General features: G+C 34.6%; 2 protein-coding genes across 2 annotated transcripts in view; both read right to left on the reverse strand.

The window, feature by feature from the left end:
* Nucleotides 1–9454, reverse strand: part of abcf3 (ATP-binding cassette, sub-family F (GCN20), member 3) — a 26017-nt gene extending 16563 nt beyond the window's left edge. The window contains exons 1-6 of the mRNA XM_016464468.1: nt 9346–9454; nt 7916–8057; nt 6788–6864; nt 5979–6034; nt 5795–5895; nt 5457–5579 (exon numbers count right to left, since the gene is read on the reverse strand). Coding sequence (XP_016319954.1) covers nt 5457–5579; nt 5795–5895; nt 5979–6034; nt 6788–6864; nt 7916–8057; nt 9346–9421 — 575 coding nt within the window. The 5' untranslated portion in view covers nt 9422–9454. The remainder of the gene's footprint in view (nt 1–5456; nt 5580–5794; nt 5896–5978; nt 6035–6787; nt 6865–7915; nt 8058–9345) is intronic.
* Nucleotides 9455–10857: 1403 nt separating this feature from the next.
* On the reverse strand, nt 10858–14169 carry LOC107671554 (DNA-directed RNA polymerase II subunit RPB4-like). The gene is made up of 4 exons (XM_016464470.1): nt 14025–14169; nt 12924–13104; nt 11282–11377; nt 10858–11035 (listed from the first exon to the last, which is right to left on the reverse strand). The coding sequence occupies exons 1-4, from the start codon at nt 14092–14094 to the stop codon at nt 10957–10959; spliced, it is 426 nt and encodes a 141-aa protein (XP_016319956.1). The 5' UTR covers nt 14095–14169; the 3' UTR covers nt 10858–10956.
* Between the last annotated feature and the right edge of the window lie 1819 nt (nt 14170–15988).

A 15988-nucleotide genomic window follows, 5' to 3' on the forward strand; every position in this document is an offset into this window, starting at 1 on the left:
TTTTAAAGTCGAAAGCTGCGGGAATGAGTAATGCGATGTATGCGCAATCCCGCAACGAAATTCAGGATCTGATTAAACATAATTCTATTATACAGAGAATTGTGAAATAGGTGAAATAGACTTTTCAAAAACTTTTTGAGTTTATTTATTTTTACAAAACTTTCTAGGCCTGGAAATTGCGGAAATTGCTCTTTTCCAGGTTTTTTATGACCGTACGAACCCGAATGTGATGATCGGGTGCGGGTCGGGTGCGGTTATCTAAATCAGACAAAAATACAGGTGCGGGCGGTTGGCGGGTGGATCATTTATTTGAAGCTGCGGATTCGGGTGACGTTTTAGCTCATCCGCACATCACTAGCGCATAGTGCAGGAACGGTATAACTGAAAATATATTCGCGTTTTGAAACCGTGACATCATGGTATACCTTGAAACCGGTAATCGGCCCATGCCTAAACTCAAGTAAAAAAAAAAAAAAAACCTACAAAAGTAACAACACATCATGTTATCCAATAGTTTTTTGTTCATGACACAAATGTCACTAAGCAACAACTAGGGTTGCACTGACAGTTTTTAAGACATTAGATTTCATTAATGGAGCTGGGAGTGGCAAATGCAAAATCCTGGAGTGATTATAGAGTATTTTTAGAGAAGACATTTCTGTCCCACCACTCACATTTAGTACTGTGCTTCAATCTATGTTTTGCTTGGTGACATGCAAAGATTGATGCTTCAGCTTCTTTTGGAACTATTTTCATTGTTAGAGGAAAATAAATATACAAAGTAACTGCACAAATTCACTCTGAAATGTATGTTACTCAGTATTTTTATAACACTCTTATGGCCTCTGTGACTTTCTACTGTATGCTAGTAAAAGCTGCATATATAATCTTGCAGATCGTGTAAATACATTTGTGGCACAAAACAGTATATATGTATATTATTATTATAGAAACAATAAAAATGCTGTGTCAGACAGAAATTTTACAGTTTTTTATTTTATTTCCAACTTCTTTGTAGAAATTCTTGTTACTCTCAGTTTCTTTGTCCGCACAGGTCCCAGCAAGAACCTCTGTCCACTGATAAAAGAAACCTTTCGTCACACCCCCTCATTTCGTCATGCTCACAACTCTGAGACCCATGCAGAGACTCGTACCTGCTGAGTATAACTATGGGATCAGAATCCCATATATAACCTCTGCCATAAACCTGCTTTGTGGTTCAGGGCCGTTGTACCTCCTACAGGAAGTAAGTGTTCGCTTGAGCCCAAAGAGCACACATCACATACAGTATGAATAAATGCCATCCATATATTACTAAACTGCAAGCCAGAAGGACCGTAATTGATTTGAGGTATAAATTAAATAAATAAGGACATGCATGCATAAACAAACAGACTCATATAGCCATATGTTCCATCTACGATGCACATAATTTTTCCTATAGCTCTGCTGTTTGATCAGCAACCCTGAATAAATATAAGAACTTGCAGAGAGAAGAAGTGCTGAGAGTTTCTCTTATCTGAGTTAAGCTACAGCTTGTTGGATTTAAATACATCAATGGTGAATGAAATTGAATGTTTCCCGATGCCTGTGCTCGGAGGAAATGGATTTCTTGCTTGCTGTCACTTTTTTCGAAAGTATTTAAAAGACAGCAGTTTTTTGCGACTGTTGTCTCCTTCCTTCCCAAAGCTTTTCATTTATATGCATGAAAAAGAAGGAAGCCCAAGAGACGGAATATCACAATGATAATCGTTTGTATTAATGTTTAATTATCAACCTAATTATTCAGATGTTTATTACCCCCTTCCCCCCCAGCAATGCTTCAGTGCAATCAAGTTGACTAGATTATATCCGTGACAATAATGTGCACATTTGGTTGAATTCACTTCTCACAGATTGCTATAATAACTTCAAATCGGCTAATTAATTACCCGAGCTGTAGTATGATTCATTTAGCTGCCATTTTTATTTGGATTGTTCTATCAGGTGTGTCGAGCTAAAATGGATGGGTACCTTGGGTGAATAAATCATGGCGTACATAATGCAGGACAAACAAACAAAAAGAGCTTGTCATCAGGAAGATGAGATGTCTTTGAGAGCTACTGATCCAGTACTTTGGCAGCCTGCGATTATTGTAAATTATACCCCTGGAATCCTTGCTGCGCAGAATTAGAATTGGTTCAGTGTCTAATTTGGACTTTGCAATCAGAATTTTGATTAAGCTTGATATTGTGTCTGCAATTAGAACTTCAATGATTCAGAATAAACAAAGGTGCAGAGAAAGTAGTGCTACTACAAAAAAACAAAACAAAGTGCTAATATTTTCAGAACTGCAATCAACAAAATTCCCTGAGTAGATCTACTCTCGGGCCAAAATAATATTTTTCTTAACCACTGTCTGCTCCCATCAAGCAGACTTAGTGAGTAGAGGGAGCACCAGGGAAATAGGGAAATTGTTTTTAGATTACATTTGGGCGGAGTTGGTTCTACTCCTGCCTTTTTTGCTCCCTCTGAGGTAAGACCGTGGTCACTTTTCATTAGCTCTGAACTTCCTCACGCAGAACAAGTGTTAGTGAGGAAACGTGCCCTGACATTATGCCTGATCTGAAGTGTAAAATGTAGCTTTTCCACCCACTGAGAAGTCATTTATCAGGCTGTCTGAAGGCTTAGCGAAAGTGGAACATGAGGGTAAAGTTTGATGAACTTCATTAAAGAAAAAAAAAAACATGAGACCATGTCAAGAATTATTAATTACTCTTAAGGTGATTTGTCTTCAGACTCCCACAATCCATCTAAAGACGTTTTAGCTCATCCGCGCATCACTATTGGCAAGCAATGTAGCAACTTTATTTATACTGCATTAATATAAAATTCTACTATGATAGAAAGCATTAATTAGTGACTTCAAACGTGTCTCACTGAATGAGAAATTAGAATTGGGCTAATTGTTTCCTGATTCACTGTGTTAACAAGTCATATCGTTAAGTTGAATGTGAGTTTGCAGTCTGATTGAATGTGTTGAGATAAACTAGTACTGCTAATTAAACTAATTTTAAAAAGTGTCAATAATCGATATGGTCTCAATATCTATTATGCAACCTAGTTAGTTTATTTATTTATTTCACAAAAAAAAAGGGACAGTGTGCATTAATCAACATTCGTGAATGTAAATGTACCAATATTAGCCCAAATGCTAGTTTTCATTTGCAGTCGCTTTGCCAGATGTTAAAGAGTTTCTAATAAACCGAAAATTAACTTAATTAAATGTTATCTTTTTGCATACCTTTTTTATATTAATTAATTAATGCATTTAGCAGACACTTTTATCCAAAGCGACTTACAGTGCATTCAGGCTATATATGTTTTGCCAGTATGTGTGTTCCCTGGGAATCGAACCCACGACCTTTTGCGCTGCTAACGCAATGTTCTACCACTGAGCCACAGGAACATTATATGCATAACATATATATATTATATGCGTTTTAAAACCAAGACATGAGTCCAAATGAATCACTCACTAAGTATTTATATTCCGAAACAACCTGTAATCTCTCTCCCGAAATGAAAATATCCTGTTTTATATCAACACTATGTCTTTTAGAAATGAACATACAAGCTGTTTTTAACATGTTTAATTTCAGATAACACTGATTGAACCAGGATATGATTTTTACCAGAACATCTGTCAACTTATTTGCAACCTCTTCTGCATTTTTACCATGCGTGAAATTGACTGTATCCTCAGCATACATTATGATATTACATTGTTGACACACCATGGGTAAATCATTAATATAGATGCTAAAGATAATTGGTCCCAATATGGACCCTTGTGGAACACCAGTTGAAAGGCATAGTAATTTGGATTTAAAATGATCAATTTTTACTACCTGAGAACGGGAAGAGAGATAAGATTAAATTTACAGATTTTGTCGAAAAATTAAAATTGAGTAATTTATGTAAAAGAATATTATGATTTACAGTATCAAACACTTTCTGTAAATCAAGAAATACAGTCCCTACCACTGATGGTAGCACTGATTCAATGGTATGATGAATGAACTCACTGAATCAGTTACTAATTCACTTAATGTTAAGTTGTCATTACTTTTACTGCTGTGTGTCTCAGAACAAAGCAAGTTTTGTGTACTTCAGGTTCACAGTGTCTGAAAAATCGGCATTTAGTCATTTTTTTACATTTCTGAAGTCAATTTTGTTTGGATGTTTCTAATACAACTCATACAGATCCCACACATTTTCGCAAGAATGGTATTTTATAATTGAATCATTTTTGTGTTGTTTAGTTTAGTAGCCAGTGTTTCTGAGGATCGTCAGTGATTTCTCACCTCTCCCCAAAAGACACGTCAAAATTCTCAATGCGGATGTCGTAACTTCGATTTTTCCCAGATGAGTCGACGCGGTTTTCTTTCTTACTGCTGGCCTGACTGGCTGAGGCCTCCTCCAAAACCCTTCAAAACACATCCAGACACAGAACCCTGGGAATCGAACCCACGACCTTTTGCGCTGCTAACGCAATGTTCTACCACTGAGCCACAGGAACATTATATGCATAACATATATATATTATATGCGTTTTAAAACCAAGACATGAGTCCAAATGAATCACTCACTAAGTATTTATATTCCGAAACAACCTGTAATCTCTCTCCCGAAATGAAAATATCCTGTTTTATATCAACACTATGTCTTTTAGAAATGAACATACAAGCTGTTTTTAACATGTTTAATTTCAGATAACACTGATTGAACCAGGATATGATTTTTACCAGAACATCTGTCAACTTATTTGCAACCTCTTCTGCATTTTTACCATGCGTGAAATTGACTGTATCCTCAGCATACATTATGATATTACATTGTTGACACACCATGGGTAAATCATTAATATAGATGCTAAAGATAATTGGTCCCAATATGGACCCTTGTGGAACACCAGTTGAAAGGCATAGTAATTTGGATTTAAAATGATCAATTTTTACTACCTGAGAACGGGAAGAGAGATAAGATTAAATTAATTTTACAGATTTTGTCGAAGAATTAAAATTGAGTAATTTATGTAAAATGATTTACAGTATCAAACACTTTCTGTAAATCAAGAAATACAGTCCCTACCACTGATGGTAGCACTGATTCAATGGTATGATGAATGAACTCACTGAATCAGTTACTAATTCACTTAATGTTAAGTTGTCATTACTTTTACTGCTGTGTGTCTCAGAACAAAGCAAGTTTTGTGTACTTCAGGTTCACAGTGTCTGAAAAATCGGCATTTAGTCATTTTTTTACATTTCTGAAGTCAATTTTGTTTGGATGTTTCTAATACAACTCATACAGATCCCACACATTTTCGCAAGAATGGTATTTTATAATTGAATCATTTTTGTGTTGTTTAGTTTAGTAGCCAGTGTTTCTGAGGATCGTCAGTGATTTCTCACCTCTCCCCAAAAGACACGTCAAAATTCTCAATGCGGATGTCGTAACTTCGATTTTTCCCAGATGAGTCGACGCGGTTTTCTTTCTTACTGCTGGCCTGACTGGCTGAGGCCTCCTCCAAAACCCTTCAAAACACATCCAGACACAGAACAACATCAGACACAAAGATATTACTCATCAGCCATTCACTGATCTCGACAAAATCAAAATCATTAGTGGACGGCTGATTGCATCACATCACTCTCATATGAAAATCTCATGTCCATTTTAAAAGTGGGAGAAAAACAGCTCGTAGTTCTTCCAACAGTCAGGATCTTCATTAACAGATGTCAGTACTCACAGTGGAGACGATGAGGATTTCTGTGAGTCTTTCTCGTTTCTGCGCTCATGCTTGGCTTTCAGTTTGGCTTCAGCTTTCTCTAATTTCTTGGCATCCACAGTCTAACAAAAACAGAAGAGGTTAATAAAGATAAAGGTACTGGACGCAGTAATCAAGGTTGTAGAGGCAGACAGGAAGATCTTACTGTACTCGGATTCCTCTTCAGCATCCAGATACCATGAACATCGTTAGCGGTTGATGCTGAAAAAGCAGAAATATCTGAGACACTGAAGAACAGTCAGGTATTTTCAAATGCACTAGAAACTTTAACATAATTTTTCTATGCATGGATATGGAAGCCCGTTTCCAATAAAAAATGGTTATTGTGACTTTTTATCTCACAATTCCGACTTTTTTTTCTCAGAATTGTGAGATATAAATTCGCAATTGCGAGTTATAAAGTCAAAATTGAGAGATATAAAGTCGCAATTGTGAGAAAAAAAGTCAGAATTGCCAGAAAAAAAGTCAGAATTGTGAGATATAAACTCACAATTACGAACTATAAAGTCCAATTTTGAGGGAAAAAAAAAAGACTGTTTTCAGAATTGCGACTTTATATCACGCAATTCTGACTTTATTACTCACAATTGCGAGTTTATTTCTCAGAATTGCGAGTTTATATCTCGCAGTTCTGACTTTTTTTCTGGCAATTCTGACTTTTTCTCGTAATTGCGACTTTGTATCTTTCAATTTTGAGAAAAAAAAGTCAGAATTGAGAGATAAAAAGTCGCAATTATCTTTTTTTTATTTTTTATTCAGTGGCGGAAACGGGCTTCCATACATAGATGATCATCAGGCATTTACACTGAAGTTTCATTCAGATGGTTAGAGAAATGGTTGTGTATTTCTGCCAAAACCTGAATCCATTACTAGTATGATTTATGCCATCTAGCTGTTGTGCATCATCACTGAAAGCATAATAAAATAAAATGAATACATCAACCGTCGTCTCACCTGCGTCAGCAGACACTTGTGATAACTGCACTGGAGCCTCCAGCAGCATCTGCTGCTGACCAGAGTCACATTTAGTCCTGAGAACAACACATGCAACGCATGCAATCATGAATCAGGATCTGGGTTATATATGATGTTCTGATCTGCCATACGGAGCACAGATGTTCACATTCACAAACGCTCTTACACAGACAGAGAAAGTGAACTAAATGTGAGTATAGGACTAGAAGCATTACTACAAAATATATTTAATTATTTTTTTTAAATACTAAACGTTGACAAAAGTTACCTAAACAAACATTCAAATGTATAACTTCTGAGCATAACATCTAGAACACTTCAGCAGTCTACTGGCCATTACTGTCATAACATAATTTTGACCACTAGATGGCAGCACAGTGCACTTGAGTTTTTACAGTAAAATGTCCTCTCGCAATTCTGTGATCATTTCAGCCCATATCACTTTCCAGTAGGGCTGTGCAATATATCGAAATCATCGAAATATCGCAAATGTACATATCGCAATATGCATATCACTACGGCCATGAACAAGACAAAGAGAAAATCACTCACTGCTCTTACCTAAATAACTTTTGTAGCTTAAATAAGAATCAGTGCATATTGAACTCAAAGAGTAAATACTAAACAGTGTTTTATTTTTCCTTTTTATTCTTCAGTTCCTAAACTCATGTTAAAATGATTACACTAATGTTAAAATGACATTTTTATGTAATGCTCGAGTAAAACACTACCGTTCACTTTCAGAAGTTGTTGTAGGGGTGCTTTCTTATTAGAATCAGAATGAGATTTATTCACCACTTAAGTGTGCGCAAAGCCGCAAACACAAGGAATTCGTTGTGGTTTTACAAGAGGTCTTGATACATACATGCATACAAATAACCATATATATATGACACAAGATAGTTATAGAAGTTCACAGAACTGACTCAGCAACAGCTGAGTAAAACTGTTTCATCTGAGCATGTGGCACTTTAAGCATTATCATATCGCATATCATATTATTTAATGAGTTATCGCATTTTTCTTCAATATCGCACAGCCCTACTTTCCAGCTGCTAGTCTGCGTTTGGAGCTGGAAAGCATACAGCTTTGTGTCGGATCACTTACAGCTGGAGTGTGTTGAACATCTGGAAGCAGATTTCTCGGATGTCGTCTTCGTTCTTGTCACCGACCTCCTGCAGAACGTCGCCGATGGCATCAAACACTTCGTCTCCATCCTCGAAATCTGAGCCACCGCTGTCTAAAACGCCTGCAGGAGAACACACACGTCACATTACTATCGTCAACACACAAAGCCTCCGCCACAGGAATCACAGCTAGACTACACAACGAGGGTTTACTCCAGACATATTACACTTCTTGGGCATTTCATATCTTTACCAACATGCAGATATGCACAATTAAACAATAACGTATTTCTATTTTTTGTAAGTGTTACACACTGTAAAAATATGGTTTGAATTTGGTCAAATTTACCCACTCTGGCCACTGAATACAAATACATGCATTTTTAAATAAACAAATACTATAACATCGATTGAGTGCAATTAACTAAGACAACACTTTTTAATAAACATGAATATAAATATAAAAAAATAATAATTACAAACGAGCATGTGTCACCAGAATACCATATTGGATTTAACTTTAAGTTCAATAAATCACACTGGTGCACCAAATATGTATTTATTACTGGTTGCTATAAAGACTTATTCATGCACGCCACTGTTTCGTATTGCAAGTGCTCACAACTTATTGACTTTTACAGTTTAATTCCTGAATATGACTATCCAGATCTCATATAAAGGACCCTAACAGAGCATGCTTCCATTTGAACAAATAAAGTACTACAATAAGCAATCACATACAGTGGCATTGCATTTGATGCTTATTGTTTTAATTGAAATTAATAATAGCAATGTGAATTCACACTTGCATCTGCATATAAATAATTTTGGTGAAAGGACATGAAGACATACTCTGTAATTCACATGCATGCAGTCATTCAAGTCGAGCTTTTAATCAATCTGCACTTTGTAAATATTTCACTAATTGATTGTAAGCATTTATGATGTTAGGTCATTAACGTCTGGTTGCATTTCTTTACTTTTGGTGATATTTCATCTTTTTATAACCCATCGTTTATATAATCGATCACGTGATCTGCCTAAAACTGTTGTGTTGACTTATTGTATGTTAAATAATATGTCAGGCACAAATGGTTACATATATTATATTATTGATGAGACGACAGTAAATCATATCTGGCTGGAAACATGAAACCGTGTCAGTCAAAATTCACTGCAGCTGCTTTATTTCACAGATATGCACATATACTGATATTATGACTTGATTGAATTTTTAACTCCGGTGTCCATTAAATTATTTAAAGGATAATGTCAGATTCATATGAACACAGTCTGTTAGCATGAGCAACACACCAGCAGCACTCTTTTATATGATGAATGAACTGCTGTCACTAACAGCGCGCGTAAGGTGTAACACAGGTATATTAATGCCACATATATGTACAGTACCAGTGATATAATCGAAGAGCTCGGAGTCGATCTGTGGAAACTCGTTCTTCAGTATCTGTACATACGCCGCCATCATTCACGCACACCGGGCCGGACACAGAGCGCATGCGCAGCGGCGCAGCAATAACACGTGGCCGTCGCCTCCGAACGCTTTTAAACATTATTTAGCTTTAGTAGATTTAGTAGACCCCCATGTTTATAGCATTTAAGAATTATTTGAGACAATACTCAAAAACTTTGTCAAAAACAAAAAATATTAATTATTTAATAAAAACATTTGATAAATATAATTTATTATGATACGTTTTATTTTTTATCCCCCGTGTTTAATCTATATTTATTAATATATATGGTTTAAAGAATGAATGTTTGTGTGTGTGTGTGTTTTGTATTCTGTGTAAGTCTAAGCCCCTCTTAAAATCCAGCTGAGTTGTATGCCAATTTGTTTTGTAAACGTGTAATATTTGTTATACTTCAGTAAAAAAATAAAAAAACATAATTTTGCTTTGAGAGTGCCTAAATCCTTAATTATATTTATTTCTTTCAATGTAGCCTCTGTGATTGGTACGTTGTTTTACATCTTAACAAAAACACCGAAAATTGTCAATAGCGCAAAGTAAAGATACAAATGATTATTATTATTATTAGCCTATACATAATCATCGTACCTGACTAATAATAGAATAACAGAACATCAAGATAACATGTTCTCCATTCGTTTAGTTTAACATTAAATTCATAGCCTATTTATATGTAATACTTAGTAATTTAGTCTATTTATAAACAGACTGTAGAAAGAGACTAAATACTATAGAATATCAAAACTCTACATAAAACAAATCATATAAGAAAACATTATATTGACTTTATCTGTTAAGTTTGTTTTCAAATCAGGCTCAATTTATAAAATCAGGCTCAATTTATAAAATCAGGCTCAATTTATAAAATCAGGCTCAATTTATAAAATCAGGCTCAATTTATAAAATCAGACTCAATTTATAAAATCAGGCTCAATTCATAAAATCAGACTCAATTTATAAAATCGGGCTCAATTTATAAAATCAGGCTCAATTTATAAACCATCAATTGACTAAAACTTTTGGTTTCTGTAGCAACAAGAAAGTGAGGTAAGAAAATTTTTAATACCTTTTTTGTTGTTGTTGTAATTTAAAAATTAAAAATAACATTTCAGTTAATGCTTTGGGTTTGGATCATAACATTCTCATGAAACAGTCAATATCTGAATATCCTAATTATTTTTCCATTATGGGACTAAAGTTTGAACAAATTCAGCAGAATGATCCTAAATTTTACAATATGTATGATTCTTACTTCTATTTGTAATAGTTAAATACATAAAGGTGCATGGTGTCCTCAAATATAATTTTTAAAAATTGATAATTTAATCATTCTTCTCTATGATTTAAATATTAATTTATCTGATTTAGATTTGCATTTCTATTATGTAAATATGTTACTGACTGCATGACATTGAGACACAGTCAATTTGATCAAAAACACTTTATTTTTTCAAAACAACAGCACGTTAAACAACTAGAGAAGGGAACAATTGTGGCAATATATCATCATGAGTGAGTGAAGGATGGAGGTTCAGTACTGGAAGCTGCGCTTGGTCTGAATGTCGTCCAGGATTTGCTGTAACTCCTCATCCTCAAACCGGCCTTCCACGCTAATAAAGAATAAAACAAAAACAATGTAAACAAACAGCTCATTTTCAGTTCAACAGTCTCATTAAACACCAACCCAAATGCACTGAATGTGTTCTCTGAAGAAAACACTGCTGTAGTTAAAAGATAAGATACAGCGAATAAGCGGTTCACATCATAGTAATTAGTGTTAAATGAGTCTAGTTTCAGACTGATGATTAAACGAATGTGATTTCGCCGTGTGAGATGTGTTTCTAAGGAAAGCTCACCTGGGAATGAGGGCTTTGGCCTCCTCTGCAGCCTCCGGACACAGATTGGCTAAACTTGCCAACTCAAACTTATGAAGCTTCTTCTGCAGAAGCAAGCTGTGAAACACGGCCAGAGTTATCATTCATACGCATATCATATTCAATGAGACTAAAATTAACAAGTACAAGGGGGAGAAAAAAAAAACTACACTAAATCTCAGAAATATACCATTTAGTTCATATTAAGACTTAGAAAAATATAATCCACAAGTTACTTTTTCCAATAACCCATGTTGAGAGAAATCGGGAGTAAGATGTTACTGTAGTTGTAGAATACATGTGAACATGATTTAATTCATAAACAAACAGATTCAGTATTCCTCAAAATGAATACAAACTGTGAAACGTAACTCAGAATATGATGCAAACCTGCAATAATTAAATATGTTAAATAACACGAATATCCTTTCTGTATTTAATCCCATTTTATTAACCAGTGTCTTTGCTGCTGACCTTCGATGATCCAGTTCAACCGTACTAATAAGCAAAAGTTACTCTAGATAAACATTTGTGCTTCTTTTTTTATTGTTGAAGTGTGTTAAACGATGGTGAATTTACTTTTCCTTCAGCTTGAGGCTTATTCATTTCACTTTTTGTGTGAAAGGGCTTTTACGTTTGCCAAAAATATAACTTTTTTATATTAAAAACAAACAAGCAAGCCCTGGCCAGATTTAAAAAGTAACGCAGAAGTAATGTAACGCATTACTTTCCATAGAAAGTAACTAAGTAACGTAATTAGGGAGTAACGCAATATTGTAATGCATTACTTTTAAAAGTAACTTTCCCCAACACTAAGATGCTTAGAAGAACATGCTGAGGTGTTTAAATTAGGGCTACAATATATATTAAAATAAAATTAATATCACAATATGGCTTCGTAGCATTGTCAAGTTTAATTAAATCGCGATTTAATGCTCAGTGGTTTACCATTTGAAAATTAATCATTTTAAACGTAAATAATAGTATTTTAATTTTACAGCAAACTAAAATTATTTTTACAACTCAATTTTTAGTATTAATTTTATAGCATTTTTACAATATATTTCTTTTAGCTCGTAGTCATATTGAAATTGGTCAACTTTCCCAAACAGTGGAAAGAGATTTTAACTCTGGTTATGAAATTAGTTTTATTATTAGGACATTGGATTTAGGTTTTGTAAAAAGTAAATCCAAGTATGAACATCCAAATATTCAAGATTGTCCCTAAATAGACACTTACTTACTTACTCACTCACTCACTCACTCACTCACTCACTCACTCACTCACTCACTCTGTATTTATAAATACACACTCATACAGTATTTATTTTGAAAATATTTACATGTATATATTTATATAATGAATATTATATATAAATATATAATATATACAAATATAACATTTTTCTTTATAATAAATATAATTATAAATGAATATATTTAATTTATAAACAACATTTTTCTCAAATATATACATGCATGTGTATTTATATATACATAATAAATACACACAGCACACATACATATATTATGTAAACAAAAACGTTTATTTTGATGCGATTAATCGTTTGACAGCACTAGTCTCTATATTAATAAGTGTACTGCGTGTGTAGAGCGTGCTGACCTGCGCACGCTGGCGATGGTCTCTCGGTTCTTGAAGCGGCTGAATCTGGCCGTGTAGTTGAGGGTCTTCATGAAGACCTCCGACAGCTCCTGCTCGTCCTCCGCGCTCTCGTTCTGCTGCTTGCGATGCTCCAGCAACATGTGAACCTCCGAGTTCAGCAGCGTCTCCGCGTTCTCAAACTCTGAGACACATCATGAGCACATCTCTGCATTACCACAACAAAACACTGAACTAGACGACTGCATTCAGACAGTCAAGTCAAAACACAAGGTAATAACATAATCTGACAACTTGACCTCATTTTGGTGAGTGATGGAGATGATAGAGACAGTCAGAATTAGAGCTTTATTGCCAGCTATGTTTACACATACGAGGAACTTGTTTTAGTGCCAGAAGCCCCACAGTGCCACAGAATGACAGCGACAAGACGCAGAGAATAAAAACAACAATATACAAACAGACAAAATAGCAAAAACACAATATACAAAATAGACAAGTTTGTATGTGCAAATTTTAAGTATCTTTAATGTTATTCATATATTTTTTTTTGTAACAGAAAAAAACCCTCAAACAAATTAAGAACATAATTAACATTGCTGTAATTCTGAAATGTAAAATTAAATAAAATATATATTTTAAATAATAATTTAACTATTGCAAAAGAAACCGCAATTATTGAACAAATCACAATTATACAAACAAAACAAATGCATATAAAACATTTATTTGTAGATACACCATTGTGTTTAAGCATCATATACACAATATATATATATATATATATATATATAATTTCGATATTTAATCAAAAATGAATACTATAGAGTAAGTAGTCATTATTTAAGAGCTACTAAGTACAAACATATGAACAAATACATTCAATAAAACAAACACGCAAATACATTTAGGAAACCCAACAACACGAAACCTGGCGATGCACTTTCTGACAGACACTCGATTCAAAACAAGGCAACAAGAGCGCATTTTGCAGAAAGCAATGCGAAGTGTACATTAGGTGTGAAGACAGACAGAGAATGATCACAGCACACAAAACACAGTTAGCGCTTTAGAGCTGCTGCGATGTGTTTGTAATCTCCTCACCTTTAGGAAACATGAGCTGAGACGCGTCCTCCTCCACATCTCCCACATGCGCTGCTGCTGCTGCTGCCATCACACAACAACTACACCGAGACAGCCTTCACTGTTCACTACACACTGGCTACAGCGCCGCTCTGAATGAAACACATCCTACTTCCGGTCACGCGCCAAAGCGGAAAAGTAGGAGAGGATTTTTACATACAGCGCCATCTAGCGCCTCAGTTTGAATGTGGTATTTTATGATGCATGCTGTACAGTCAGCACGAGCTCTGGTATTCGCTCTGTCTTATTGCTGTCTTGTTTCTGTTTTTCATAGACTTCATCACATTACTGCAATGCAATGCATTTATATAGCGCTTTATCATGTGTTGCTGTACACCCAAAGCGCTTTGCAATCATGTTGGGGGGTCTCTCCTCAACCACCACCAGTGTGCAGCATCTACATTATGGATTATGCATTATGGCACCAACTGCCTCGTCTTCCTATCTGCTTTCAGCAACTGAAAAAAAAAAAAAAAAAGCAAAAGTCAAGCACTCCCTCAATGGTGTTGAGTCAGGAATCATGTTGTGTTGGGAGACTCGGTGATGAGGATAGCTTTATCTCAGTTTGAGCATTACTGTTTATTATTCTTCAAGCTGAAAGAGAATGTACTAACCACTTTCATGCATATGCACTGATGAGCCAAAACATTATGGCCATTCATAAGTGAAGTAAATATTATCTCATAAGAAGAGTTTAATGATTTTTTGTCAATATCACACATCCCTAATCCACATCAATGTATCATTACATCTCTATTGAATATACAACTTAAGGTCCATAGGCTATTTTTGCATTATAACTCTGGATTACCACTAACAATATTTTTTTACTTGTTTGCAAAAATGTGGAAATCATGTTAAATGTATTTAAATAGGACACCCATGGTCCTTCTCCAAGATGGTGTGGTTATAGCACTTACCAGCAGGGCCTTTTGTTTAAAACCACTTGATAAATAAAAAATAAAAAAAATATCTGAGCAATGGTGGACAGGGTTACTTGGTTGGCTATTTGCACTTAGTGCCTATCAACTGGTAATACAATCCTGCAGTAGGGCTAACCTTTTGGGTAAATGTAATAACAAGAGAATACTATGAGAAAAGTTAGCGAGAAACAAAAACAGCAGAAAACTAAAACAGGGTAAAAAGACAATATTTTATTAATTTAAACAGAGTTATCAGGATGCTTATCCATTCAAATTCAGTAACAAAAAAAACCAAATTCCAAGTAGCCTGAAAGAAAGATTAAATTACATATTTTCAAAGAAGAAATATTTTATTTTTAAAAACACTTCCTGAATTGATTGTGACATCAAATTTGATTGTGATGCCCTTTACCTTTGTCAGAATTTACATTTCTAAACCCCTTTACAAGACATTCATCAAAACTAATTTTAAACATTTAATAATTAAAGCCTGTTTTTCTTCTTTTCAGTTTTAACAGTATTTTATGGAAACGTATGAAAGTTGTTTTTGACAAATTGCTTAGTTACATTGAGTACTTAATTTAAAGTGTTTTATGAGCTGAACTTTGGAAATGTCACGTTTAGTTGCAATGGCCTATTCAATTTAGAAATTGGACTTAAACTTCAAACAAAGTATATGCATTATTAGCGAATTTCAATAATGTGGCACAGATGAATTAGAAACAAATGGTATTTTGGTAGAAAAAGACATTAAACTTAAGAAACTGAGAAAAAAAAAGACATTAAACGTAAGAAACTGAGGGGAAAAAAGTTTAAGCACACTATCCCCCGGTTTCACAGACAAGGCTTAAACCTAGTCCCAGACTAAAATGTAAGTCTGAGCCGTTTCAACTGAAAGAAACTTGCACTGGCTGATCTTCAAATATATCAGTGCCTTTGTTTTGTCTCAAGATGCACACCAGTAATGTTTTTTTCTAAGACACGTTTATAAAAATGACTTAA

The sequence above is a fragment of the Sinocyclocheilus anshuiensis genome, unplaced genomic scaffold, assembly GCF_001515605.1.
Source record: "Sinocyclocheilus anshuiensis isolate Anshui unplaced genomic scaffold, SAMN03320099.WGS_v1.1 scaffold3077, whole genome shotgun sequence".
In the NCBI taxonomy this organism is placed as follows: Eukaryota; Metazoa; Chordata; class Actinopteri; order Cypriniformes; family Cyprinidae; genus Sinocyclocheilus; species Sinocyclocheilus anshuiensis.

Excerpts from the sequence above, each read along its gene's own strand:
- LOC107671554 (XM_016464470.1), bottom strand. The coding sequence starts at position 14,094 with ATGGCAGCAGCAGCAGCAGCGCATGTGGGAGATGTGGAGGAGGACGCG. Across the intron at positions 11,378-12,923 it reads ACCATCGCCAGCGTGCGCAG|CTTGCTTCTGCAGAAGAAGC; the intron begins GTCAGCACGCTC and ends CGTGTTTCACAG. Across the intron at positions 11,036-11,281 it reads GCCAAAGCCCTCATTCCCAG|CGTGGAAGGCCGGTTTGAGG; the intron begins GTGAGCTTTCCT and ends ATTCTTTATTAG.